This window comes from Ursus maritimus, unplaced genomic scaffold, assembly GCF_017311325.1.
Source record: "Ursus maritimus isolate PB19 unplaced genomic scaffold, ASM1731132v1 scaffold_2, whole genome shotgun sequence".
Taxonomy (NCBI): Eukaryota; Metazoa; Chordata; class Mammalia; order Carnivora; family Ursidae; genus Ursus; species Ursus maritimus.
The window spans coordinates 8,461,648-8,489,153 of NW_024424452.1; the positions used below are offsets into that span (position 1 = coordinate 8,461,648).

A 27,506-nucleotide genomic window follows, 5' to 3' on the forward strand; every position below is an offset into this window, starting at 1 on the left:
CTACCTCCCTGCTGTGCTCCTTACTGACGTTACCCTTCTCACTGGGTCCCTTCTGGAACATGGTGCAGGTGGGGCGGCCCCTGTGAGGCCCTTTGCCTGAAGCAAGAGCAGCTGCGAAGGATCCCAAAGAGGGAAACAGCCAGGAATGGGCAGGCATCTCCATACCCGGGGAGGCAGGAAGTGGGGGGTTCTGGGAGGGCTGCAGCCACTCAGAAAGAAAGCCACCTGTGTTTTGTTTCAGGCGCATTCCCCTTCTGCCTGGGAATGAAGAAGAAAACAGATTGGCGTGTAGGTCCGTCTCCTTCGGTTCGGACCAGCTTTGGGGGCTCTGGTTGCTGACTTGGTTTTTAAGGGTGAGGCCAGTTGCCTGGTTACTTTTGCAACAGGGAAGCCTTTTTAGAGTCTCTGGAGCACCAAACATCTATGCTCTTTCCTCAAAGGGGCACCTGCAAGTACCTGCTAGAATCCAGGAACGTTGGACTTTTTCCCTCAGGGAAGAGAATGTTCTCCTGAGTGAGTTTGGCCCATCATCTTCAGAAACCGTCTGAATCTAGAACAAGGTGTGGGTGGTGGGAGTGGGTTAAGCTGTTCCACACGTCCGATTGAGTGTCATTGGCGCCTCCCAGGTCAAGAAACCGCAGGTGTGGGGGGCACAGGAACCAAAGTCCCCGCCCTACCAGTGTGGACCAGGCTGTGGAGTGCAGCTTTCGCTCTTCCAGCTTTCCCCCATGGAAACGTATTTCTTTCTGAGTTCATCGTCATCACCACCATCCTTGTTGCAATAACTCGGTGAGCCGCCTTGGGGTGTCTCTTGTCTCTCCGTCGCCACCACTAACCTCATCAGAGGAGTAGACTGTCCTCGCCGGCCCAGTTGCTCTCTCTGTCTTCCCCTCTGACCTTCAACCCCCTCTGCTCTCTCGGAGCTCATACCACTCTCCAAGGCCACATCCTGTTGTCCCCTCTAGTGTCCTCTCTCTCCTGGTCTGCAGAAGCCCCCGAGGGCTCCGGTCACCACCCCCCATCACCTCTGACCCCTGGTCCCGGGCCCCATTTCTCCAGATCACTGTTTACTACCGGGAGGTCCTGCGAGGTCCTAGTATTCTAGAAGCAGTTTCGTTCCCATTGTCCTCACCTTCTGGGGCCTGGCCCCATCCTCGTACCTGGCTGGAGGGCCACGGCCCCTCGTCCCGGCTTCAGCCTTCACACACAGTTCGTCTCCACCAGGCTTCCCTTCTCGGGTCACCACACTTGCCAGGTCCCATCTGTTTTGTTCTAGAGAACACCATGTTGCTTCTCTTTCTCCATTGCAACTGCCCCATTTCTGGGTTTTAGAGGGGTTTTTTTGCCTCTTTGGGGTTCCTCCCCCCATTTCTGGTTTTATCACCTTTCCCTAGATATACTTCCCCGTTGGCGTCCTCAGCAACATGCCTCCCTGTCTGGCCGGTCCTGGGGACTCCCCTCAGGTCAGCCTTTCTAAGGCAAGACCTGATCCGACCCCTGTGTTCCTTTGCCATGGGTGATAACTCTCCCTGCCCCCCTGCCGTGTCATTATTGGCATGCACGTCTTCATCCCCTGTGCAAGCTTTCAGGTGGAAGGAAGAACAGGCCCCACGCACCCCACTGCTCCCTGCAGTCAGAGTGATCTGCTCAGCCCCGAGAGCGGGAGCACCAAACGCCGATTCTCATACCGTCCTGCTCCGCCGTGGACTTGCATGCCGGGGCGGGGCTCCATCCTTACCTCCAGTAGGACAAGACACATGCAGGAACTTAACATGTAGCAAATATCAAATTGCACACTGAAGGTGAACGAAATACTGTTTCGGGAGGAGAGACTGCACAGACAGGCCCTTGTCCGGAATTTCTTCCACCCGCTGGGCACAGGTTCACCTGCGGCGTGTCAGGAATAGATTGGGTTTTCGATCACTCATCACGGTTCAGGGAACCCTCAGACGCGTGCACTCTGGTGGCCCGAGAGGTTAACCAGCAGGATAGAATACAAAGAGTTGGCTGTCCTTGTGCCAGTTCCAGGTGAACTCTAGCTTAGGGGGCCGTACAGCACAGTGGCTTTGGCACCAGCTGGCCCCTGAGTTTGTATTATAGCCAAACGGCCTCGGGCGAAACACAGCCTTTTCCAGCCCCCGATTCTCTGTGTCCACAGTGGGGATCATTCCACAAGCCTAAGGCACTGTTCTGATACATGCGTAAGATAGCACAGGACAGGGCCTGCCATGGCGCTGGCCTCGTGAATGACGCCCCTGGAACTCACGGGGTGTGGCCAGGTGTCCCCCATCGCCCAAAAGTACGCACCACAGAAAGGCTTTGCAGGGGCAGCGGAACAGCTCAGTCAGAGAAGGCTCAGGAGATGGCTCAGTCCCCACCAGGGAGACAAGCCTCTTTCTCCAGGTGAAGTGATTTAAAGGACGTAGGGTCCAGGCCGGGTCTGGGACCCCAGCTCCCTGCCCTCCGCCCTCCGCCCTCCACTCCTTCTCACGTAGTACAGGAGCTTTCTACATTTCTCCATGCTGGGGGTGGGGGCAGTTTGGGCAGCCTTCTGGAACTTCTTTACCTCTAGTTTCTATAAATTTAGGCTTTCTCAGTTGGGTAAAAGCTTTAGAATTACTAAGATTCCTTTTGTATTGCATAATGTTCTTGCCATTTAAAAGATTAGCAGGCATAATTTCAGCGAGCCTTCATGAATGGCATGCCTCATTTAGCTTAATCTCTCTTTGGTACATGTTAAGACATAGAAAGAGAGCGTCTCTAGCCTACACGGGGCGCTTGGAAAGGAAAGGTCGCTCTGGTCCAACCTCTCAAAACAGTGTACGTCTTAAAAAAGAAAAAAAAATGAGGGGAGTGGCCTCCATGGCCTGATATAAAAATGCCAGGTGTCCACAAGACGGGCACAGGGAGTCATCCCCGAGTCATCCGGGAGAAGAGGACGAGGCGCCGAGTTTGGGGGTAACAGTGGAGGAAATCTGGGACATTAAATGGACCTTCCCAGCCACAGACCAGCAGAGATCACCTTCGGAAATTTCTGTTCGGGAAAAGTCCTCTCAGCCAAGCCCTGAATAAGGCACCATGAGCTGCATTTGGCAACCCTTAGGGGTGGCATAGGGAAGAGCTCGAGTGAGCAGGGGTTACTGAGACGGCGCTGGCTCCCCCAAAGTCAGCAGCATGGCGTGAACACCCAGTAAATGCCAGGCCCTTGATTCAGTGCCGGGGAAAAGTAACAGCCTGGCCATCAATCAGGTTAGACTCCCTAAGTGCCCACCTGCAACAAAGGAGCACTTTGCAGACCACACAGGTGAAAGATGGGTGGGGTTTCGGGGCTCTGAGTTGTACACGCACAGCAAGGGCATAATGTCGCCATCGTCATCCCTGTAACAGCTACCTTGAGGACCTGCCGCGTTCATTCATTCAAAAATATTTCCTGGGGCACCTGGGTGGCTCAGTCGTTAAGCGTCTGCCTTCAGCTCAGGGCGTGATCCCGGCGTTCTGAGATCGAGCCCCACATCAGGCTCCTCTGCTGGGAGCCTGCTTCTTCCTCTCCCACTCCCCCTGCTTGTGTTCCCTCTCTCGCTGGCTGTCTCTCTCTGTCAAATAAATAAATAAAATTTAAAAGAATATATTTCCTGGCTGCCTGCTGTGTGTCGGACATCATTCTTATAAGGCTAGTAGCATCCTTCCTACCTGCCAGGGGAAACTCTAAGGTGCCGAGAGAAATCTTAGTAAGCAGCCAAATGCGCACAGCCAGGACACTCCGGCAGAGCTGGAGTCCCAGCCCAGGTTGACTTGAAATTTTCCATAAGGATGACTTGGCAGATGTGCTTACATAAGAAAGGGAGGTTCACAGAGGGACTGAACCATGCAGAGCATCTCTCGAATCAAATCTGTATTCAGGGAATATGTGTGTCGGCGTCTCATGTATATGGCCACGCCCGGGGAAGCCAGCCTAGAAGGGGAAGGAGCTACGCCCGAGGTGGTGGAGCTGTGTGTGTCTGATGCGTGCGTGTCTCCATGATAAAGAGCGTCTACAGAGGCTCAGGTGAATACTGATGGAGCTCTGGGGAGGGTTGTGCGTGCGAGCACCAGTGACTTGCTCACCTTAGGACTGTTCCAGAAGACGCCAGTCAGACTGTCGGTTTACCTTGCTCAGCCGAGGGCGTGTATTTTATTTTATTCAACTTCATGTCTACAACCCCTCACAAGGATGTTTCGGGTGGAAGAACCCCTCTCTGCATATATCGCTTTTTAGTAGACCCATGTGGCCGTCTGCTCTCCTAGCATTCCGGTCTGGTAGTGGGAATCCAGTAAGAGCTTTGGGTGCGATGAGACTCGTAAGAGGGTGATGTGTCCAAGCACTGCCAAGCCCAGCACTCGGCATGCGGGGAACATTCTGATCCTGTGGTCCTCTGCCTGGCAGAAGCCACTCGTTCCCCTAAACTCTTTCCCCCAGGACCACCAAGAAATGCCTTTCTAGAAAGCTTTGCTGCTCTCTTCGGATGTTGGTGGAATTTGGGAGACACAGACGGCCTCTCCTGTGTGTCTTTGTCAACTCTGTCTGTGGAAGAGAGCTACCGTGTGGAGTTGGTCCCCACCCAGGGCAGGAGGCTGAGGGGGGCAGTTAGTAGTTTGCCATGGTGCTTGAATTTAAAGTAGGTATTTGTTACAGATCGTTTCAGACGACAGATAAAGGGTATTCTGAATGAAGTTGGAAGCGCCGGTCACCATATTGTTGATTTTGCCTTGTTTTGATATAAGCAGACCTCCTGGTAGTCCTCCAAGTGTACAGACGTTCCCAACAGACACCCTTTTGCGCCCGAGACTCTCAAGGAGCCGCCTGATGGAATGGAATGACAGGTGAATCCTCCCAACCCCAGGTCGGACCGCCGAACGCTTGAACCCCAGGCCTTACGGCCAGTTTCCCTCCCTGATTCTTGTGGGCCTTCGGCATCTTGTAGAGGTTGTGTCTGAACGCTCTGCTGTTGTCACAAGGGCGAATATGAGAATACAAAGAGAAGATAGACCGATGTCTGGCTGAACGTCCTTAAAGTCTAGCCTGGGGTCACGAGGAGGCCAGCTCGTTGCCCCCTGGCCTCTAGCAGCGTCCAGACCCCCTGCCTGGGGGACCATCCCTCCTGTGCCGTTCTCTGGGCAGGTGTGGCAACCTCAAGGTCGGTCGCCTCCTTGAGCCTTCCCTGTGCCCGCCCTCCTTCCCTTCTGTGCCCACCTCCCCTTTTTCACCAAACCCACCCCCACCTGCCCAACCAAAGCCCTCTCTCTGAAAGCTGCAGCACTCTGTCGTCTCCTCCCCCTGTACCTTGCCCCCACGCTGTGTCCTCAGGAGTGCGGCAGGTCTGGGTCTTCTTGACAGCGCATTCGCTCGACTCTGGGTACGCATTTACCGAGTGAGTGAATGAACGCAGTACGCGTTCTCCAGAGCGTTCTTAAACTGGCTTAGCCAATCATGGAGCTTCCCTGCACTCCGTGTTTGGAAGCCTTGAAATATTTTTGATGTTTATCTCCTTAAGGAATATGTCAAAAAAAAAAAAAAATCAGCCCCAACCACTATTTTTTAGCTGATTACTGAATGTGTGATAAGAAACACGATTCCTTGAGGGAGAAAACTCGTTCAGGTTAAATTCTTGTGGAAATCCTGTAGCCCCTTGCCGTTCAGCTATGGTATAGCAAGAATGTAAATAGCTAGGTATTTTGACCTACCTCAAATATTTACCGATGTAAAACATTCTGTCCTCATACCAAAAAAAAAAAAAAAAGAAAGAAAGAAAGAAAGAAAGAAAGAAAAAGAAAAAGAACAAACCTGCCCGGGGTTATGAATGTCAGTATTGTCGTTGGGTGTACGGCTGAGTCGTAGAGCAAGAGACATTTTTAAGGAGGGCAGTAAGGTAGGGGAAACTAAAGCTCACGTTGATTAGAGATAAATAGATCTATATTTGCCATATAAGGTAATAAAAGAAAAGTCTGTGCAAATGCTCTCGACATTTATGGACTTCTCTATGATTCATCTAGTGGGGCCGACGGCTCTGGCCAAGACATATAGAATTTGTTAAGCTGTATCTCTTCCCTGAATTCTTGCACTACAAAGAAGCCATGCTGTGTGTTCAGAAGAAAATTCCAGAACCTTGTAGAAGTTAGTATTTGGTAACAGGCCTGAGAAGGACTGCTAGAGGAATTCCAGAAGTGTTTTAAAGCCCTTGGTTTACCAGAAGCATAGTAATTCTGTAAGCATTAGCAGTTTTCTGTAGCCCCAGGTCCAGACACCCCGTGTAGCTTCTGTGGCCGGTCACCCTCCCTCGCACCCCAGTAACAGGGGGCTCTGCTTTTTCCGCTCAGTTACTCCTATGCACACTCTGCCTTAAGCGCAGGGGTTTCTGAGCTGAGTCTGGGTCTTGCCACCCAGGTCCTGGCACGCCCTGGCCAGCAGGCCTGGAGGAAACCCAGTCGTACGGCCTTCACGGTGGGTTGTCATGACAAGTGCCTTAGGAGCTACGTTTATGGCCCCCCAAGGGGACACTCGGTGTGCCCTTTGCTCCTCCCACACGCCACCCTTCCCCACCCAGCATTTCCTGTGCAATGGGCTAATTTTGAAATGGCCCGTGTGCCTTGAACTGCAGTGTGGGGCAAAGACACCAGCAGCAAGCAGGCTTCTGCTTGAGCTCTGCAGGCTGCCAAGAGTGAAAAGTCAGTGAGCGAGGTCTCCTTTGGACCTTGAGGCCTTAGCATAATGTGTACGATGAATAACTTACCTTTTCACCCTGCCCTTTCAGCATCGTAAATCTCATCCCCTGACCTCTGGGGGTCTCTGAGGGTTGGCACCTGCTGGGCGAGGCTGGGAGAGACTAAGGAGGTGCTTCCTCGGCGCCTCAAAAGGACATCCTTTGGTGGGATGAAGTTGGGCCCCCTTCCTGGAACCCCACATTGTCGTCTGCCGCATGTCTGGGTTGCTGATGTGGAGGGGGGCCAGGAGGTCGTTCTCTGCCCTGGAAACTTTTGTTTCTCCTTAATTGTTTGGTTGAGGTAATCCACTGGGAAACTTCTAGCGTCTTTAGACATAAAATCTGATTCCTAAGGTTTAAATTCCCTGGTTGGCCGCTGACTCACATATGTTTCTTAGACTTGGTTTCCAGCAGTATGATATAAATAATTCCATTTCGAAATTAAGAAATTATGGCCTGCATTTCCTCTGCCCTTGGCTCTGTAATGTTTTCTGAAAGAGAAAAATACAAGCAATAATCGTAAAGCCCCTGTTTCGATCCCACACCTTTGGGGCCTTCCGGTTGCACCGGGGTCGCCAAGTACCATGTTTGCTACTAAGGAGCAGGGCCCTGCAGGGGAAGGTCCCCGCCTCTGTTGGCATGTGTGCGTGTGAGTATCTGAGAAAGCATTTACAGTGTGCTCTGTGTCTGCAAGGAGATTTTCCTCTCGTTTATTATTAATTATTCCTCTGAGCGGCTCTGTGAAGCAAGTAAATATTAATAACAATATGCGCTGATTATTAAGTTAAGATGAAGGTATATCTTTTTCCGCGATGCTTAATTTTCGGTAAGCTAGTTGCACACAAAGGCTGAATAAATTTGAAGGAAGGCCTTCGGGTGGGGAAACAAAACTGAGACCAGGACGGGGAAGAGACGGGGGTGGGGGTACGTTCGAGATCGGGTGTTCAATCTTCTCTGTCTCGTTGGCAAAATCTGTCCTTGTCTGGGGAGCACCAGCATCCCCGGTCTGGGATCCGCCTGTGGGCTCTCCCTGCCCCTCGGGTGTCGGTTTGCAGTGATGTTTTAAGTCTCCCTGATACTGTCTGAGATCGGCCGCTTCGTCTCCTGACTATAAAAAGTATGAATGTTCATTATGGAAATTCGCATGCAGCGTAAAGAAGATGATAATAAATCACCTGTAATCCTAGATAGAAATGTTAGCGTGTTGCTTTTAGATCTTTCCAGTCTCTTTTTTGTTCATAAATATTACATAGTTTAGAACAATAAAGATCATGCCGCACATCCTGTTTTGTAGCACGCCTTTCCCCGAACCGTAGTATTTTATATAAATGAAAAAAAATAATAAATGACAGACCAGTAGGTTTCCTGTTAACACTTACTGCGCTTATAAAATACTTTGTCCTTAGAGAAGTACGTGTAGTTTGGCCATGTATTAGCAGGTACGGTCTTTATCTTCTCTGTGGGCCCTGTGTGGACTGAAATAACGCCTGGCCGCTCAGTTGGCCGTGTGGACGTCTCCGTGTCTGGAGAATGTGCCAGAGAGGAGCGGCAGAGGGTGACCCGCTTGCTCTGCAAACCTGAGAAATTCCGCTTACTTGTTAAACTAATACTTGATCCCCATCCTCAGTTTTCAAAAGGGTGTTTTTGCCGTGAAGAGGATACGATTTATTTAAAGGCAAAGAAATGAAAAATTGGCTGTAACTCTATTTATCACACAACACCGATATAGTTCTTGCCTTTTAACCCGAAGCACACATATATGTACGTTTATTCGTTTTTACCCGCACGGAGGTCATGCTGTAAACCTATTCAGTAGTCTGTGGCTTCTCTTCCCCTCGTTAGCCCCCGCTGGTCCTACAGGGCCAGGCTAGGTGCCCTTTCTCAGAGGAGCGCCTCCTGCTGGCCAGGGATAGGTCTGCCCCGTAGACACCTCTGGCGCCGCGCACTTCCCCTTTAGGGCACCAGCCACAGGCAGGTGTTTTCAGGGGGTGCCGATTTCACTAGCGTCTCTCACCCATGGACAGGAGCCCCGGGTGGCACAGGCACCCATGGATCTGGCTTACGACTGAAGGAGCTCGTGTAACAGTCCGAGGGTCTGTAGTAGCCACCCAACAAATATTTCACGACTAAGTGGCAATGGTGCATTATTTCATGGTATTGACTATCCTTAAAAAAATACTTTTACTGGGGCACCTGGGTGGCTCAGTCGGTGAAGCGTCTGTCTTCAGCTCAGGTCATGATCCCAGGGTCCTGGGGTCAAGTTCCAGGTCAGGCTCCCTGCTCAGCGGGGAGCCTGCTTCTCCCTGTCCCTCTTCCCCTCCCCCCTGCTCATGCGCGCTCTCTCTCTCTCTCTCTCTCTCAAATAAGATCTTTTTTAAAAGTACTTTTACTGACTACCTAGTATGCCATTGAATTGCTTTACTTAAATTGAATAAGTAACCCCCTACTGTCGGCATCTGTATTATTTCTCATTTTTCTCTTTTCTAAACAGGATGTGCTAAACATTCCTTTACATAAATCTCTGCCCACGTCTCTGGTCATCCTCGTGGATGAATTCCCAGAAGTAGAAGCACTAAACTGACGGATTAATCTACATTCTAACAAGTAGCCCATTTGTCTAAATGTCAGCAGGGCCTCAGGTCTGGCGTAAATTACAGTGGGCGTGTGTGGTGAAGTCAGAGCCGCATTTCCTGGTTGCTTTCAGAGAGTCCCAGGGTAAGAAAGGCACCCGTGGGGCAGGTCCCTTGTCTGGCACATGAATCCCCTTTGCAGCACTTCCCATAAAGGGTTGGCACGGTGTTGAGTCTGAGGAGAGCATCTGCTCGTTCCCTCATTCAAGCCACAGGTATTCACTGAGTGTCTCCTCCGGGCCTCACACCGAGGGGGACCCAGGAGCGGAGTTGGGGTGTGCGTTGCCCCTTAGCCGCCTACCGGGAATCTAGACTTGGTTCAGCTTTTACAGAGGATGTGAGCCCCATGAAGGCAGGACCGGGGCTAGCTCCTTCGTGGCATGAAGTAAATGCTCGAAAGGTCTTATAAGGAATTAGGTGCTTACTATGCAGCTTGTCTCTTCGACAAACCCAAAACCCACCAATGCACGTGTGGCTACGTAACCAAAGCAGTGTTTTCAAAGTCAGAAATAACAGAAGGGTTTAGACACGCGCACTTATTCAGAAAGTGACCTAAAGGGAGATCAGATGTACGTGGAGAATGGGTCGGAGGAACCTGAGGTCGCCTCCTGCCCTGGCTACCAAAAGCCCTGCCGGAAATCCCTGTGCCACCAGCCAGGGCTGATGCCAGCCCAGGCTGTGAGAGCAAGCGCTCCCAAGCCCTCGGGCCCGGACACACCACGAGACACTGCGGGAGGGCCTCAGTGCCCCGGCGTGGCCGGCTGGCCCGGCTGCTTCACGGGACGCCGGCGAGTCGTTAGACCGTCGTGACACCCTGGCAACTAGATGAGGTTCTCTGCTCCAAGACCAGAAACCTTGGAGCTGCCATTTTCCCAACATTTTGGCCTCTTAACATTGGGGACTCCAGAGAGCTTTCGTGTCTGTGTGTGTCTCTGTCCAGAGTGATGTGTCGGAGGTCATAACTGACACTTTTTGAAGCACAAGAATGCGTAAGCACACGTGTCCTTATATCAGAGTGGTGACATCATCACCCGTCATAGAGCATCTGGAAAACTCCAGGTGCCTTTGCGAGACAGTGAGGGTGGAAAAGGCAAATAACAAAAAAGTTTGGACCTCGTGGGCCCTTGGAAGGGTCTCAGGGAGCCAGGAGTCCCCAGACCTCACTCTGACAACCGCTGGCTTCGGGACCTTTGGGCTCTCCCGTTTCGCTAAGCTGCCACTAGGCGCTTCCGGTTCTTCCTTCAAACCAGGGCCCCTGTATCCTGAATCTGGGCACCGTCCTCAGCCCTCATCACCTTAGGTCCAAGTTCGAGCGTAGCAGTCCAACAAAGCTGCCACTTCTCACCATCAAACGAGTCTTCGGAAAGAAGAGCACCGCTTGCTCTGGCCCAGGGGACTCGGCGTGCCCCCCTCCGCCTTCGGGTGCCCGCGGCTGGCTGTGGGCACGCACCCCCAGGAACCCTCTCCTCGCTGCCCTGCAGCCCCGCAAAGCCAGGCCCTTCCCAGTATGCAGTGCGATTAGGCACAGTGCTAAAGGCATATCCATCAGCGTTAGAGACTTTTTTGCCAAGATACAGAACGTGTTTTCAGTGGCGCAAAGAAATTTAAATGGGAAGAAATTATAGCATGAGCGAGTTCATCCCTTTCAAGATAATCTCATTTAATAACCAAAAACTCACAAAGATGTGCATTTTATCCAGCTCCAAAGGCAGCGTGGCGGGTTATGTATTGTGGTAATTACATGTTTGGGGTTTCATTCCTTCCTTAAACTAGATTTCTGTTATTTCAGAAAATCAGCCATTGTCGAAAAGGACTATTCGTTTATGTCACTGCTAGGTGGCCCAAGCACTGTAAAAATAGGTCAACAACAGTCCTCTAAATTGACTGCTGATAAATAATTAAAGCTAATGGAATTTTTCTCAAATCTGTGAACTAACATCTTTGAGAAGTTGCCAGGACATACTGCCTGCTGCTGTATAGAAAGATATTTTTTATTTAACACTTCAGCCGAAATGCCATTTAACATTACCTTTTTCTCTATCCCGGAGACTGGAGGGAGGACGTGTCCGTCTATAATAAAAGTAACCAAAAGTAGGGTGTTCCCATCGATAGGCGCGTGATTCATCTTCAGATAATAAGACCGGGAGCGAAGGTTTCAGGATCGCGGCACAAAGGGAAACTTCACCTCGCGCCAAACTGTATTTTAAAGCTGAGCGCGCCAGTCTGCGTCTCGTGCCGTCTGTGTCGTCCGGGTCTCAGGCCTCCACACCTGGGCTGTGCCCTGGCGCACCCGGTGAGGGAGAAATTCCTCGAATCTAAAGGACATGCAGGGAAATAAGTCCCAAGAACAGTTTTTCTTTTCCAGATAATTAGGATTCCTTCCTTGGTGCCACCAGGACCTTGGAAAAATACACTGGACAAATACGCGTGGATGGTATCTGTAGACAAGAGATGGCTTATCAATAGGAAAGCGGACTGTTACGGTCAATAAGGCTGGCCTTCACTAATCAGGATGATTCAGACATCTTCGGGATGGTTTAGAACCTCAAAGATATCGGAATAAAGAATCAGGAGCTCGCTGGTTTTGAACAGTATCCAGTCTTGGCTTTAAGCTGTAGAAAAGAGACCATTTTCTTATTTCAGTCTGATGAGTCTCTCGGTGGGGGAAACAAAATCACCAATTTATAATCACTTTTTGGCCAAGTGGTAGTTCGTTAAACTGTAGTATTTATGTCTAACCTAATGTTGTATTTACTGTGTTTTAATGCCTTTATAAATGGCAGATCTGTTTCTGAAATCAAATGTATTTGTATTTTTCTTTAAGAAAATACTCCAGAGAGGAATTTCTTGATTTGCAAAGGAAATGACTCCGTCCTGGTTACCCCTGTCTGGCTAGAACCTGACTGTTTGTAGACTCGGGAGGCAGGAGGCCTAGAGTGGCATTTGGTCCAGAGGGAAGACGTGGGGTGGAGAGGACAGTCTACGGAGCGAGATGAGTGGTGTTCACGAATATTGGACAGGCTGAAGGGGGAGCTGAGCCTCAGCCGCTCACGTCCCCAACCCCCGGGGCAGACCCACGGGTCTGGGCAGCAGCTTCCTTCATGACCGCCACTCCAGAAAGCGCATCATAGAGCAAGTGAGAGTGGAATCCCCTCGAATCTGCTCTGAGGTTTGTTCCAACGCTTGTGAATTATTCATTAGTGAACTGCTGCTGGTAGTCAGAGGCTTCGTGCCCCCTCAGGACAGCTTTCCTCCGAATATCTGCTTTTGGTGGTAGTGCTGGTAGCCCCCCGTATGGGAAAGCCATGGCCCCACGTTGAGGCTCATTCTCACGCCATAACTGTCCCAGTAGGGGCCGAGTGGCCTCGGGAGGCCAGGACACCACAGAGGGTCTCCTGCTTTGGGCAGGACATTGGACCAGGTGACCCTTCCGTCACCAGGTTAACCTGATGAAGGGCACAGGTGACAAGCTGATAGCTTGTAATTTAAGAGAGAGAGTCCCTCCCCCCAACCTCAGCCTGTTCCCTGTGATCAGTCGGCTGAAGGCTTCGTGTGTCTCTGAGTGGAATCTAGTGTCTTAAAAACATTTTCTATTTCAAATATAACACAGGATAGGGTGTAGAGCACAGCGAACCCCTGCGTGTGTGCCGTCATCCATCTGTGACCGCCATTGGCCCGCCAACACACTCCTTTCTTCCGTCTTCTCACCCATCACCCCCCTCCCCGTTAAATTATTTTGAAGCAAAAATCAATTTTATCCATAAATATTTTTGGATATCTCTCTAAGAGACAAGGACCCTTTTGAAAAACATAGCCACAATACCTAAACATAGGCCACTGTGGTTTCCAGACAAGAACAACTCCGGTGCTGTTGTTTTAACGTCCGTTCATCAGCGAGCCATATTTTATCGATCGTAACGCCTACACTGGACGCGTCGTCTTACCGTCTTCAGAAGCAGAGCGAGTAGTAAAGTCAGTGACATCCCAGTTTAATTTAGCAGCACTCTTTCCTGAATGTCGCCTAAAATCGGGGCACCTGGCTGGCTCAGTCGGGGAGCACTCTTAATCTCAGGGTTGTGAGTTCAAGCCCCACGCTACTTAAAAAAAAAAAAAATGTAGCAGAAACTAGTGGTACATCTTACAGGTGACGATACCACATTTAATGAAATATGCCATATTACAGTGACTTCGTTTGAATATATACCTAAAACCTTTTCAAGTCAGAATCGTCTCGCTTGGAGGTCTGAGTAGAGAGGGAGAAACGAGGGGTTAGTAAACTCGTTCGGAGCTCACTTTTTTAGCCCTGGGCGGGTAATCACCTAACGCATAAGCATTTCTAGGGTTTTCAGTGCGAGCCAGGGTCACATTCTACCGTGGCTTCTATCAAGGGTAGAACACCCTTAACAGCCATCCCAGCCTTCGCCACCCAAACACAGCGAACAAAATGTGAACTGAGACAGGGGAGAGGGGAGGGGGCAGTAGCCCTGGGCCGAGCGGTTCTGAAGGGGTCCCTGAAGGGGTAGAGACACTGCCCTCGGCACAGGGCTGGGTGCCTAAGGTTCCTGCGCTTGCCCTCGGGCCAGGGGTGTTGGCAGCCCTGTGAGAGCCCCAGTGGAGCCTTCAGAGGTGACCTGGCCCAGCCCCTCCGCTGCCCACACCCTGTCCCCCCCGCCGTGCTCCTGGGAAGGCCAGGTTGTCCCTAGAGAAGACAGAACCCACTCCTGGGCTGTCACCATAGGGGATGAGGCACCTCTGAGAGATGCCATCAGATAGTCCTGAATCTTAAATGTCATTTCAGAGAAATGCATGTGGGTTACCGTGGAGCAGAAGTGAAAGGGACTTTGTAGAATTGAGCAAAATACCCTGAAAAGTCTGGACTGTAGACTGTTTGGGAAATAGGGACCATTTTATGATTGGAGATGTGTTTGTGATTCATAGCCTTTTGTTGACACCTGACAGTGAGCCATCTCCCTTCCCCTGCTTGTCCTTCTGAGCCTAAACAGCCGTGTCCTGGGCACCGTTCTTTCCTGGACACAGAGGTGGACCCTACCGGCCACCAGTTCGATATCTATGGCGTGGGATTCTGCGATGTGCCCAGCCCGCAGGATGGGAGAGATGGCAGGGCGTATAGGGAATACCAGGCTCCAAGGTGGGGACAGAACCTTCCCGAGAGACCACCCCAGTGCCCTGAATGGGCAGAAAGCCAAAGATGTACACTGCGGCCAGGGCCTGTGTTTTAGGATGTCATGCCTCGCAGGTGCATGTGAACGCCACGTGGTGATTTTGTTTTGTTTTGCTCTGTTTTTGGCTTCTAAATCAGCACGATTTTCTCCAGGAGTCATCATTATACAGAAAATTCCTCAATTGCATTTTGCCGTTCAATTTTCTGATCTCAGAAGTGAGTTGTGAATCAGTGGTTTGGAGAACAATGAAAATCCTTTTCACCTAGAAGCGTCTCTCTATAAACACTGCTTATTATTTGGAATGCACTCAAGGGAGAGAAGGTTGAAATGCGCTGTTCTGGCTTTGCCAACAGACATTGATATTAATAATCTCAAGGACATCACTTTCTATGTGTTAAGATGTTTGTTGCTTTTTGCTCAATAAAAGGTACAAAATCAGAGCGAATTTAAAACTGTGCTGCGAAACCTGTCAGTGTAATTAGTGGGTACCCCGAGATTACAGAGTGGTTTTTTTTTTTTTTAATCTTTGTGTTAAATCCATCATTATCAGTTCACGGCAGTATGATTTTCATTGGCCTGACCCCCGCTTTCTTCAGTTTACAGTTGCAGAGAAGGGCACATAGACACACGTGGGGACCAGCATGGCTGTGTCTGCAGTTGGCAGTGCTGTGCAGACAGCAAAGGGCACCGCGTTCTGAAAGGACAGTAAATCATGTCATGTGCTCGCTGATGATGCTGGGGCGGCCCGGGGTCACATGAAGTGAGCATCCTCGGCCCCGACTCCTTAGTTTAGTACGAAAGCAGATAATATTTGCAGGTGGCAGAATTGGATAAGGAATTTCTCAAACTGCCAAAAATAAAATTGGAATGGGGGATTTTTAGCTGGTGACTTGAAATACCTACGAACATACCGGTTGTATGTGTTTGGGTGTGAATATTTAGTGCCTTTTTTCCTCTAAAGTTTTTCAAATATACGTATATGTGTGAGTACAAACACACATCCAGCTTTAATCTCTAAACAGTTATTTGAGGGGCGCCTGGGTGGCTCCGTTGGTGAAGCGTCTGCCTTGGGCTCAGGTCGTGATCCCGGGGTCCTGGGATCCAGCCCCTCATCATCGGGCACCCTGCTCAGCGGGGAGTCTGCTTCTCCCTCTCCCTCTGCTCCTCCCCCCTACTCATGCACATGGCTCTCGTTCTCTCTTTCCCAAATAAATAAAATCGTTAACAAAGAGTGTAAAAATATATATCTAGAAGGTGATTTGAGCAAGTCTGTCATGCGATGTTTCTATGTCCAAAGGAATGGTTGTGCTCTAAGCGAATACAGTGAGTTGGTCAGAGCAGGGCCAGTGGGGATGAGTTTATTTACAGTCGTGATGGAAGGCTCGGCGCTTCTGCCTTCCGGAATGCTGCGACAGGACACAGGAACGCTTTTCTCGTCTCTTCTACTTGTCCACGCTGGTGTTTTCGTGAGGCAGGCCCGGAGCCAGGTTGGCAGGCTGTGGGGTCAACTGAGGGCAAGCGACCTCGAGGGCACCCGGGTCTCGTACCCGCACCAAGGCCTCCCTGCACTCACGCCCTGCCTGCTCTTCTGTCATCTACGGGGGTCCCAAATGCCTCGGCCCCGCCACCTTTCACATTCCGTGACCCTGTCCAGCGTCAGCATCTCCCCTCTGAGTCTGGTCCCATTGTAAGACTCTTGAGTAACCCATGTGTGCTCCACCGCATGCCACTGTCTAGGCAGTCCCCAAATGTCACCCCTGTGCCCACACCTGGCCAGGGTGATGGATTCCTTTACAGAGTCTTGCTGTGGCACAGGCCTTGGAGAGCCGGGCTTACACCCTCACTGCCGGCCGTGCGACCTTGGACCAGTTTTCTTCCCCTCCTGAGCCTCACGTCTCCTCAGCTGTAAAATGCGGGTGTCTGTCCCTTCTGTCGGCGGGGCTGCTGCATGTCACATGCTCAGTCACGAGACCTGGTGTTAACTCGGCCCGAGACCGTCTTCCCCACCGTCCCCAACTCTCTCCTTAGAGCTCAGAGCCCCAGCACCTCAGCCCCTCACAGGTTGCTCTCTACCCCCTCTCCATTCGGGGAGCCCTCAACGCCCCCAGGACTCCCTGGCTGCTCAACCCAGCGGTTTTCTCGCACCTCACATCTGTGACGCGTCTGTTCCCCTGCTCTCCTCCTGCTTCTCTTGATTCCTGTTCTTTCACGTCTCCCTCTGACCATCTGGGAGGGGGGCTGGCCAGCCTCGACCCTCTCTCCCAGGAGAGCCCTGATTTGTGACTGCCTCTCTTAGCCTTGAGCTGCTGCATGAGACGGTGGGGGGGCGGGGGGCAGGGGCGGGGGCACTGGACATGTGGCCGGTCCGAAGTGAGACGTGCCGAGGCATAAAATGCAGATTTCAGAGGCTTATTAACACCAGAAAAAGAGGTATCGTTCTTTGTCAATTAAATAACTAAGTTATAATAAATTCAAATCATTTTTGTATTGATTACATGGGAAGTGAAAATAGTTTGGACGTATTCGTTTCATCATTTCTTTTTGCTTTTTCAGTACAGCCGTGGGAAATTTTAAGTCACGTAGGTGGTCAGCGTCTGGTTTTGGGCCCTGACGCAGGCCCCTGTCGCACGGCCAGGTCCTGATACAATCTGAAGGACTGATTGTTTAGTCACGTTTCTTCCACTTACTCACTCCTGCACCCACTCCGTGTCTTCTGAGGTCCCCCTGTGTGCCAGGCCCCCCGTTCCAGACACGCACGGGACTGAGATCAGCGCCCCTGTAAATGCAGCCCGACATCGCATTCAGTCTCTCGGGAGCAGCCTCGTGTCGGTGCCAGCCGGGCCGTGGGCCACAGAGGGCACCTGATGCCCTGGGAGGCCACGCCTGCAGCCCTGCCCCTGTACCGCGTGGGGTGCCACTGACCCTCCGGGGAAAGGAATGGCGGACCCGCGCAAGGTTTAAAGCCTCTCATGCCTTGATTTCCTCAGCAAAATATTGTCCCGCCTGGTGTTGGATGCTGGAGATGCCAGCTGGGGGGCGGTGGGGGGACTAAAACCCGCTCCCTGCCCTCAAGCAGCCCCCAGTCTGGAAAGACGAGGATGCGCTCTTACCATCACAGCTGTCTATACAGATGTACAGTGAGAAGCGACAGGAAGCACGTCCTGTGACATTGGGGCCTGGCTGCTTCCGACTCTCAGTAGCCAGATCGAGACATGTGGAAAGCCTTAGGAGTCCCCTCTCCAGAGCCCAGGGGCCATCAGGAGCCACCAGCTGTCAGAGCTAGCGAGACAGGCCTGCAGACGACGTGCAGGTGGGGCGGGAGCTCAGCCATAGCTCCCTGGAAAGCGAGGGGCCATCCTGAAGCCCAGGCCTGGAAGGGGCCACGGTACCCACCGACGGTTGTTGGACAAGCGTCATGTTGGAGTTACCGTCCTCGAACTGTTCACATCTTATTTTTACATAGTAGATGAACATGGGTTTGTGGCCTCTCTCTCTTTTTTTTTTTTTTTTTTTTAAGATTTATTTATTTAGGGACGTCTGGGTGGCTCAGTCAGTGAAGCATCTGCCTTCAGCTTGGGTCATAATCCCAGGGTCCTGGGATCAAGTCCCGCATTGGGCTCCTTGCTCAGCAGGGAGTCTGCTTCTCTCTCTGCCTGCCGCTCCCCCTGCTTGCTCAGTCTCTCTCTCCCTCTCTCTCTTTCTGACAAATAAATAAAAATCTTAAAAAAAAAAAAAAAGATTTATTTATTTATTTTAGAGAGAGAGCTAGCAGGGAGAGAGGCAGAGGGAGAAAGAATCCTCAGGCAGACTCCCCGCTGAGCACAGAGCCCGACACGGGGTTCAGTCTCATGACCCTGAGATCATAACTTGAACCAAAATCAGGAGTCAGACGCTTAACCGACTGAGCCACCCAGGCGCCCTGGTTCGTGGCCTCTTGAGAGGAAGATTCGCAGCACATCTGCGGAAGCTGGGTTTGCGTGCCACGGGCCAGGCGGTCACGGCTTCGTGAATGTTCGCCAGCTCTTCTCTACCGCCTAGGATGCGTACCCTAGCACCAGGCTGCTTGGTGAGAACACTGGAGAATACAGCCGCACCTCATTAACCAGTCGCTTTCCTCAAAGTCAGCCTTTTTGGAAAACCAACAACAGACAAACTCCATCCATCATCCTGTGTTTGCACTTTGTGACCAGAGCAGTCCAGTGCGCTCCTCCTGCCCGTCTGTCCTTGCCCCGGGGCAGGGGGAGGAGGGAAGGGGACCAGCCTGCCCCCCCCCCCCGAGTCCCCAGGCCCTCTCTACGGTCACCCTGCCCTCCGTGTCACCCTGTCCCCAACACACAGTGGGCTGTTCACGTTAGACCTTCTGCGTCGTGACTGGTTGCAGGTTTCTGATGACGGAGCGTGGCTCATCTCTTGTGATTACGACATGGGCTTTTACCATTGATCTTGGCTGGGATCCAACGGTGATCCCCCTCATTCTTCACCCTTTTCATCTCTGGTCCCCCACTTATCCCTTTCGGTGTACATTGTATCTCCTGTCCTCCTGAGAGGAACACCGGCTAAGGGAGTCTTCTTGCCCTCCTCCCTGCCTCCGGCTCGCTTGGGCCATCCAGGCACATCTCCCCAACTCTGGGTCCCTGACTTACTCACATCTGCAGAGTCTCTGACCTAGTAGAACCCCAGGTCCCAGGAATCAAAATGCGGGTACCTTTGGGGGCTGTCTACCACAGATGGCCTTATTTATTTAGGAAGAGGCTGGTAAAGAGTTTGACTGTTTTTTTTGTCAGTGAACTTGGTGTAAGAACATAGAAAAGGATGTGGCAGGAACAGAAGTACTGGCTTCTCCGGGGAAATAATGGTATCACCCTTAGGGATGCGACGTATGGGAAAATGGACAATTAAAAGGAAAATGACAATACTTTTCCATCAAATACTTGTACAGGGTCATGGTACAAAGCAATGCAGGTTAGCTGTGTTCGGCAGAGAGCTTACAGTCTAATAGATCGCTCCACGGGGCCGGAGGCACCCCGGATCTGTGCTGTCTGGCATGGTGGCCGCCGGCCTCGTGTGGCTGCTAAGTGCTTGAAAGGTGGCTTCTGCGATGGCAGGACCTGAATTTTTAAGTTCAGTTTAATTAAGTTACGTTTAATTAAGCTGGTGGCTACATATTGGACAGGCCGAAACGAGGGGTCCTAACCTGGTTCCTAACCTGGGTCCTAACCTGGGTCCTAACCTGGGTCGTGTGGGTAGGCTTCGGGAAGGCCACAGTGAAATCATTCATAGAGTTACAACCCAGAGGGAAAAGTCAGTAGCTTTCCTCAGATTCTCAGAAGGCTTCACGACCCAGAGTGGTTAAGGGCCCTGGCCCAGAGGAAGACCACCAGGGACACAGGAGCAGGAAACAGTGGGAGCCGTTCTTCCTCTTCCTAACACCGCTCAGCTCCCCGAGGGAGCGAGCTGGTTTCCGAGCTTAGGATGGAAGAAGGGCCCTTGGGTTAGGGGCTTGGCTAAAGGAGCACAGAATGCTGTCTGTCCGTCAGCAGAGGAGCAAGCAGGTGCCGCTCCTGCTCCTGTGTACCCACGGCTGACAGGGCGGCTCACCTCGGGGGGCGGAGCGGGCCCAGGGCCGGGCCTGCTTAGAGAATCACAGCATCCCAGAGCGGGAGAGGCTGAGGGGTCATCTCCCACCCCTTGTGGGGTGCGGGGCTTCCCTCTTCATCCACCTTCAAGCGAGGCTTGAAGGTCCTGGTGCCCGAGAAGGCTGTTTTCTGCATGCTCAGATGGATTCAGGATAACTCTGAATTTGCTGGAACACTTTTCCCTGAATGATGTTACTCATCATAGTAAAAGTGGTTCGTATTATTAAGTACTTAACTGCGCCAGGAGCAGTGCTGTCCCCGATGATTGTGTTTCAGGGAAGACTCGGTTACCCTTGAGCTCGGTGGGGAGGGGAAACTGAGCTTAGGTAGAATGGCAGCCCATGCCCCCACAGAGAGCGAGTGGCCCGGCCAGAATTCTGAATCAGGGCTCTGCCTGCTGCCTTCCACCTAATGGACCAGGTTCTGACCCAGGAGCTGTAGACAGAAGTCCGGGCTCTTCACCTGCCCGGGAGCATCTGTGTACTTGACAGCGGGTTCGAGGTGGTGTGCGCACAGACGGACACGTGGAGACCTGGCCTGCAGTGATCGTGCCTGCCTTCCCAGCCCAGCTGCCGCTTCCTCTGTGAAACCGCCCCTCGCCCCCTTCCTCTGAATTTATCCTTCCTCTGTGCTCTCCCCATAGCACCTGGGCTCTTATCCTGAAAGAATACTTTACCTCCTTCCTGTGTTATGGGTTGATTGGTCCGTGTCCCGTGTTTGCCAATCCTCATCAGCTGGTGTGTGCATCAGGCTTGGAACCTGAGAATAGGTAGATGCCTGGCTTTGGCCCGGACTTATGAAATCCGGTCTGGCACGTAGGTCATGCTCAGTGAATACGTCATCTGCCCATCTCTCGGTGAAGGAGAAGTTGCGTTATTTCAGTCTATTGCAAAGTCTTTGAAGCACATTCTCAATTCATCTTTTTTTTCAATGAGATACAGTCGATACGTAATGTTGCGTAAGGTGGAGGTGTACCGTGGGTTGGGTTGGTACTTTTCCATATTGCAGTATTGATGCTGTGGTAGCGTTAGCTAACACCTTTATCACGTTACATAATTGTCATCTCTTTTTTGTGTTGAGAACAGTTAAGATCGCGTCTCTCCGCAGCTTTGAAGTTTATAAAACAGTGTTATTGACTGTAATCACTGTGTTGTGCATTAGTCACTTCATTGGAAAGAAAATATTCTCAAGGAGATCATACAGCCTTCCCTCTGGGGTTTTCCATTGTTACGAGAGGGGTCCTGGTGGCTTGGGATGAAATTTCCACCGACCGCATCAGACACGGATTCAAAACAGAGGTATCCGCCAGTAACAGTGCTCAAAAGAAAGAGCTAAAATGCTCGACGGTGGCCCCAGGTCCTTTTCAGATACAAACAAGTCAAATGTACAATAGAATATCTCTGTTTTATACTAAGCCGCTTATCTCAGCCTGACACTGGCCGACACTGGAGTCCATAGCACATTCAGAATGAGGGGTATGTAGCCGGGCCTGGGGTAGAAGAAGAATCTAGTGGTATTCCCAAGTAAGTTCATTTCAATTGGGGCGCACCAGTCGGCATGATTTATGTCGTATGAGTGAAGGAAACGGACAGGGGAGGTACCAGGATTGCTTTATCTAATGATAATCATCACTGAATTCAAAGCTGTTTTTAGGAGGCCTTAACGAATGTTTCCCTTCTCTTTCCTTCTCTGATGGCTGTTTCCTGACCCACCCCTCTTGCTCCAGGATTTGCGCAAGCAGGTAGCGCCACTGCTGAAGAGCTTCCAGGGGGAGGTAAGCATTTATATTTATTTAATATCCTGAGCCACCCTTCATAGTTCATTGCGTTTTCTTTTTATTCTCATTAAATAACTGCCATTGACAGAAGGTGCTTGCCCAGATGGAGCCTTCCCAGCCGCACTAACTCAATGTCATGTGGATTTTGTGCTTCGCAGTGTGATATTTCCACTGGGTCCTCAATTAAAGCCCATATGGAAGGTGAAGCCATAGCTGGAATGTAAGAAAATGTGGTAGATTCAGGGGCGAAGCGGCCTGCACGCTTGTGCTTCCCACAGTGGACTGAGTTTGTCCACACTGCAGCCTTCAGGAGCCCACGGACCTCCTCAGGCTCACCGGCTCCCCGAGGTAGCCTGGGGCCGCGGCCGCCGTGCGGCCTCCTGCGTGGGAAGGATGGAGTGGGGCAGTCTGGTGCTTTCATGCACAGCTACTGGGGCAAGAGCGATTTCACCAGCTTGAGGCCTGAAACAAAGAACAAGGGGCAGCCACGAGGAGGAAGTTTGGGCTCAGCGTAAGGGAAAGCTTTCTCCTGGTCCTTCCAGAGAAGGACCGCGCCATCTGGCAAGGTGGCAGGGCAGCCCTCGGAGATGTGAGCCATTGAGGTGGGTGACACTCCGGCTCCTTCTCAGGCCTTTGTGGAGACTCAGTGAACTCGAGAAAACCAGGCATTTTGTTACTGTTGTGGTTAGCCATTCCCGGCTCTTAGCTTCTCCCGTTGGGACGACGGCAGCAGTAATGATACTGAGACGCGGGAGCGAGACTTTTTCAGCGCCCTCAGAAGAACCCAAGTCGGTAGCGTCTTGAGAATTTTATTTTCTTGCAACTTCCTGATGCCCAGAGCGCACGGGGAGGGGGCGGGATTTGAGGAAGTGAGATGGCAGGCTCAGGAGGGGCGGGAGGCAGTGGGCCCAGCCAGCTGACTTCTGGGACACGCGGCTAAGGACACCGGCATCCTAGGCCCAGAGCTCCAGAGGCAGGGGTCGGGGCTGCCCTCTGGCAGATTCTTCAGTGAGCAGGTGACAACACAGGGTGAGGGCGCCGTGCAGGAAGGAGCAGGGACCGCTTGGCACCACTGCGGGTTTCGGGAGGGACGCCACAGAAGGCTGTCCTGTTGACCATCCCCTGCCGCAGGAAACCCTCCCGTGCTCAGCCCCGTGAGGCTCAGGGGGTATCACTATCCCAGGTCTGGAAGGACATGAATTGCCTTTCCTCACAAATGCATCTCCAAACCCTGGTTTTCTGAGTGAGACTGTCACCTTACACCTGCCCGCATTGATCCGATCTCTTCTTCTACCCGTTCAGCAGCTTTTGTGAGGCCCAGTGGCTTAGTGTTTCTGCCACGGAAATAGCTCAGTGTGCTGGTTTGGGTGGTTTGCTTGTTTTTCGTTCTGTTTGAAAAATTTCCAGTCTGCATAAAAGGAGAAAGAACTAGTATAACCAGCATGCGTACACCCTTTACCCAGACTGCCCTCTTGCTAGCATTTCGCCACATTTGCTCCCGCTGCCCTTTTGTTCGGCATTTGAAAATAAGTTGCAGATAGCCCGGCTCTGTACCCCTAAACACGTGCATGCATACGTCTCCGAAAAGTCAGGTTGTTCTGCAATATCACTGCGTAAGCCCAGGTACCACACCTGGGAAAGCAACACTCATTCCATGGTAGCTAATATTTGGTCCCAAATCAATCTTCCCCAGTTACTCTCAAAACGTCTTTTATAACTGCCCTGACCCCTAACTGGGGTTCAGTCAAGTTCATGTGTTGTACTTCAGGAATGGGCGTATATGTATTTATGTACATCCGCCGCCCACACGCACGTATGTTACATGTGCATTCCTCCGTCAGTGTCAAACTGTCTTCACACCCTCTGACTTTTAAGAATGTAACCCACTTATATGATAGCTTACCCCACATTCTGGATGGGGTAGTGGGTATGCTTCCAGATATATTAAATTTGAAATGCCTGAGAGACATTCAGATTTTTCTTCGCCTTTTCTTAAAAAGGCTATTTGAAAAATAAATATTTTTATAGCACTGCTAATATTTACCATTGCTAATTGCTATGTTTATATTAAATAATTTGTGCTTTCCAGTAAGCTAATTTGAGTAGAAAGGGCTAACTCCTACTTGGTTCTGAAGAAGGAACACTCATAGGAGAGGGCAGCTGCAGACGGGGACCACATGACGGTCGGTTTTCTGATGAGTAAGGCCAGAAGCCAGCGTGTCTCAGTGGTTCGATGGGGCAGGATCCATTCAGCTTGTTTTTCTGAAAAGTTGCCATCTCTAATCAGAGAATTGCTCTTGTATCCTTCATTAGTGCCTGCTGAATACAGTTGTGTTTATCGGATATATTCTTTGAGTTTATCCCAAAGTGCTTGCGTTCCCCCTGGAACAAGGTATGATGTTGTAAAAACATGTGCTTTGCCTTGGAATTTGTACAGATTACTTTGCTATTTGAGATCCTGAAAAGAAAAATCAAAACAAAGAATAAGATAAAGTTTTCAGACAGCGAGAAATTCACACAGGACTTCAGAGTTCCTGCGAGAGGGTGTATTTGTAGTGTGTCGTACCGTCATGGGAAACGTTAGCCCGGCCAGGGTACCGCTCAGGCCCTGCAGTGTTTTCTTGTGGTTCTCAGGGTAAATCCAGACACCTTCCTTCCTGCGGCTGGTGAGAGGTGAGACCCACGTGATTGGACAGCTGCCTCCCTTTCTACACTCCCACACTCCTTACCGCCTATCGCTGGATACACGCCATTCTGAATTTCTTCCAGGCCCAGGCGCGTTGGGCATCCTCGCCAGCTTGGCACGAGCGGAACCGCCTCTTTGCCTGGCTCCTTTCAGCTTGGATGCCACTTCCTCAAGGGATGTTTTCCCTGAGCCCCAAATGATAGGCCAGGTCCCCTCCACCGTGTGCTCCCATTGCACGCACGCGACTTGTGACGCATTTGTCATCGGGCTAAGAGCCTCCTGTCCCTTTGTCTCTCTTCCCCTTTAGCCTGTAAGTTGTGTGAAGGCAACCGCTGTGCCTTGTCTCATTGGTCGTTTCCCAGCAGCAGCCACAGCAGGAACTAAAATCTTTTAAGGCTCTCAAAAATGGCCAGGGAGTAAATGATTGAACAGTGAGGTGCCTCTGGAGGTGGTTTTTAAAACATTTTGCCTCCATCCTTTCTTCAGATTGTGCTATATTAATAAGGAGAAAGGGGCGCCAGGCCTTCTGCTCGGGAAATAGCTTTAAAAGAAACTAGTGAATAACTGTATCTGTTGTCTTTGATTGAAGATCGGTCACTTGGAGTCATTATAGCAAAGCCATCAAATTGAGCTCACACCCAAATGTGATGGAGTGATTGACCAATTGATCACCATACCTAAGTTTGCCTGTTTCACAAGCCCAGCCAACTGATCAGTGCAGGGGAGAAGGTTGATATTTAATTCAGTAGGGGTGCCTGGGTGGCACAGCGGTTAAGCGTCTGCCTTCGGCTCAGGGCGTGATCCCGGCGTTCTGGGATCGAGCCCCACATCAGGCTCCTCTGCTATGAGCCTGCTTCTTCCTCTCCCACTCCCCCTGCTTGTGCTCCCTCTCTCGCTGGCTGTCTCTCTGTCTGTCGAATAAATAAATAAAATCTTTAAAAAAAAATATTTAATTCAGTAATTCAGGCAGTAATTCAAACAGTCCCTCCAGTGATGTGACACAGTCTCTGGGAAAGCACGAAGTGTTGGAAATTGTCTCTGCCTCTCCTTGCTTCTCTCCCGGACAAGGGTCCTGGTATAAAAGGTTGAGGAGGGGGAGGAGTTGGCTTGGGCCCTCCTCCTCTTGGCTGTAGGGGAGCTGGATGCTTAAGCCAAGTGTTCTCAGAGAGGAAAATCCTCTTAAGAAATAACTTAGATGCTTATATCAGGGAGGAAATGAAAGACTGAAAACCTATGAGCACCCACCTTAAAACGTTAGAGAAGTACAACAGAATAAGCTCAAAGAGAACAGGAAGGAGGAAATAATAAATATAAATAGTAATAAAATCTATAATTATTAAAAAAAAAAAAAAAAAGACCCAAGAGAGAAACAGCCCAGAAACTGGTTCTTTGAAGAGACTTCCTAATCAGGAAAGAAAAGGTTAGTAATGGAAACAGGGTACCTTTGCAGCCACAGCAGAGATTAAAAAAATAGTGAGGGAATATTACGGTCAATTTCATGCTGATAAATTTTAAAACGTGGACAAAATGGACACGTTTCTGAAATACTAGAATGCACCAAAGCTGATTAAAGAAGAAATGGAAACCCTGAGTAGCCTTGTAACTATCATGGAAATGGTTCCATCAGGTAGGGACGGTTTTCACAAGTGTCCTGTCAGTCATACATGAAACAGACAAGTTCTATTCTTTGCAGACTCCTTTAGAGAATAGAAAAAGAAAGAACACTTCCTACCTCCTTTTGCGAAGCTAGTGTAACCTTGGTACCAAAACCAGACAAGATTAGCGCAGGAAGAGAAAATTCAAAGTCAGTCGTATTTGTGAATAGATACATAGAAGTCCCTAAAGGAGTGTTAGTAAATGGAATCCATCAACCTCTGTGTATCCCAAGAATGCTGTTCGGTTGAACATTAGCAAAATCTATTAATGCACATTAATATTAGCAGATTAAAGGGAGAGATTATCTTAATAGAAGAAAATAATTTGATAAAATTCAGCATCCATTCATGATAATAAAAACAAAACAAAAACCTACTAGCCATGTGATGTAGAGGGGAACGTCTTTAACCTGGGGGAAAGTATTTACTAAAAACTTACATCAATCATTATACAAAGTAATATCAGAAATATTCCCTTAGGGGCACCTGGGTGGCACAGCGGTTAAGTGTCTGCCTTCAGCTCAGGGTGTGATCCCGGCGATCTGGGATCGAGCCCCACGTCAGGCTCCTCCGCTATGAGCCTGCTTCTTCCTCTCCTACTCCCCCTGCTTGTGTTCCCTCTCTCACTGGCTGTCTCTATCTCTGTCGAATAAATAAATAAAATCTTTAATAAAAAAAAAAAGAAATATTCCCTTAAAAATCAGGAGCAAGACAAGCATGTGTACTATTGCTACTTTTACTTGACATTGCACTGGAAGTCTCAGCTACCATGGAAGACAAGAAGGAGATCAAGTATTATCACAGAAGAAACAAAACTATCATTTTTTAATTATTTAACAAGGATGCTGGATACAAAATCAATATGCAGAAGTAATTACGTGTTTCTACATTGACAGAAAACTGAAAAGGATACAACTAGAGTTAGCAACAAAAAATAAGGGATACCTAGAAATAAATATAATAATGCATAGGAACTCTTTCTGGAGAAAAGTTGATCATTTATACTGAAAGATATTAAGAGGGACTTAAATAGAGGGACAGACGGTATGCAGGGGTAGAAATTGCCACTATTATTAGTGATAATAAATTTCCCCCAAATTGATTAAAGGGAGTCATTGTAATTCCAATCCCAATTCCAACAGACTTTTTCACAAAACTTGAAAAACTGATTCCAGAAGTGATAAGCGAGAGCAAGTGGTCAG

General features: G+C 50.3%; 1 protein-coding gene across 1 annotated transcript in view; it reads left to right on the forward strand.

The window, feature by feature from the left end:
* Positions 1 to 27,506, forward strand: part of CUX1 (cut like homeobox 1) — a 357,827-nt gene that overhangs the window by 143,369 nt on the left and 186,952 nt on the right. The window contains 1 exon segment of the mRNA XM_040634894.1: positions 21,913 to 21,960. Within this exon segment, the coding sequence (XP_040490828.1) occupies positions 21,913 to 21,960 (48 nt within the window).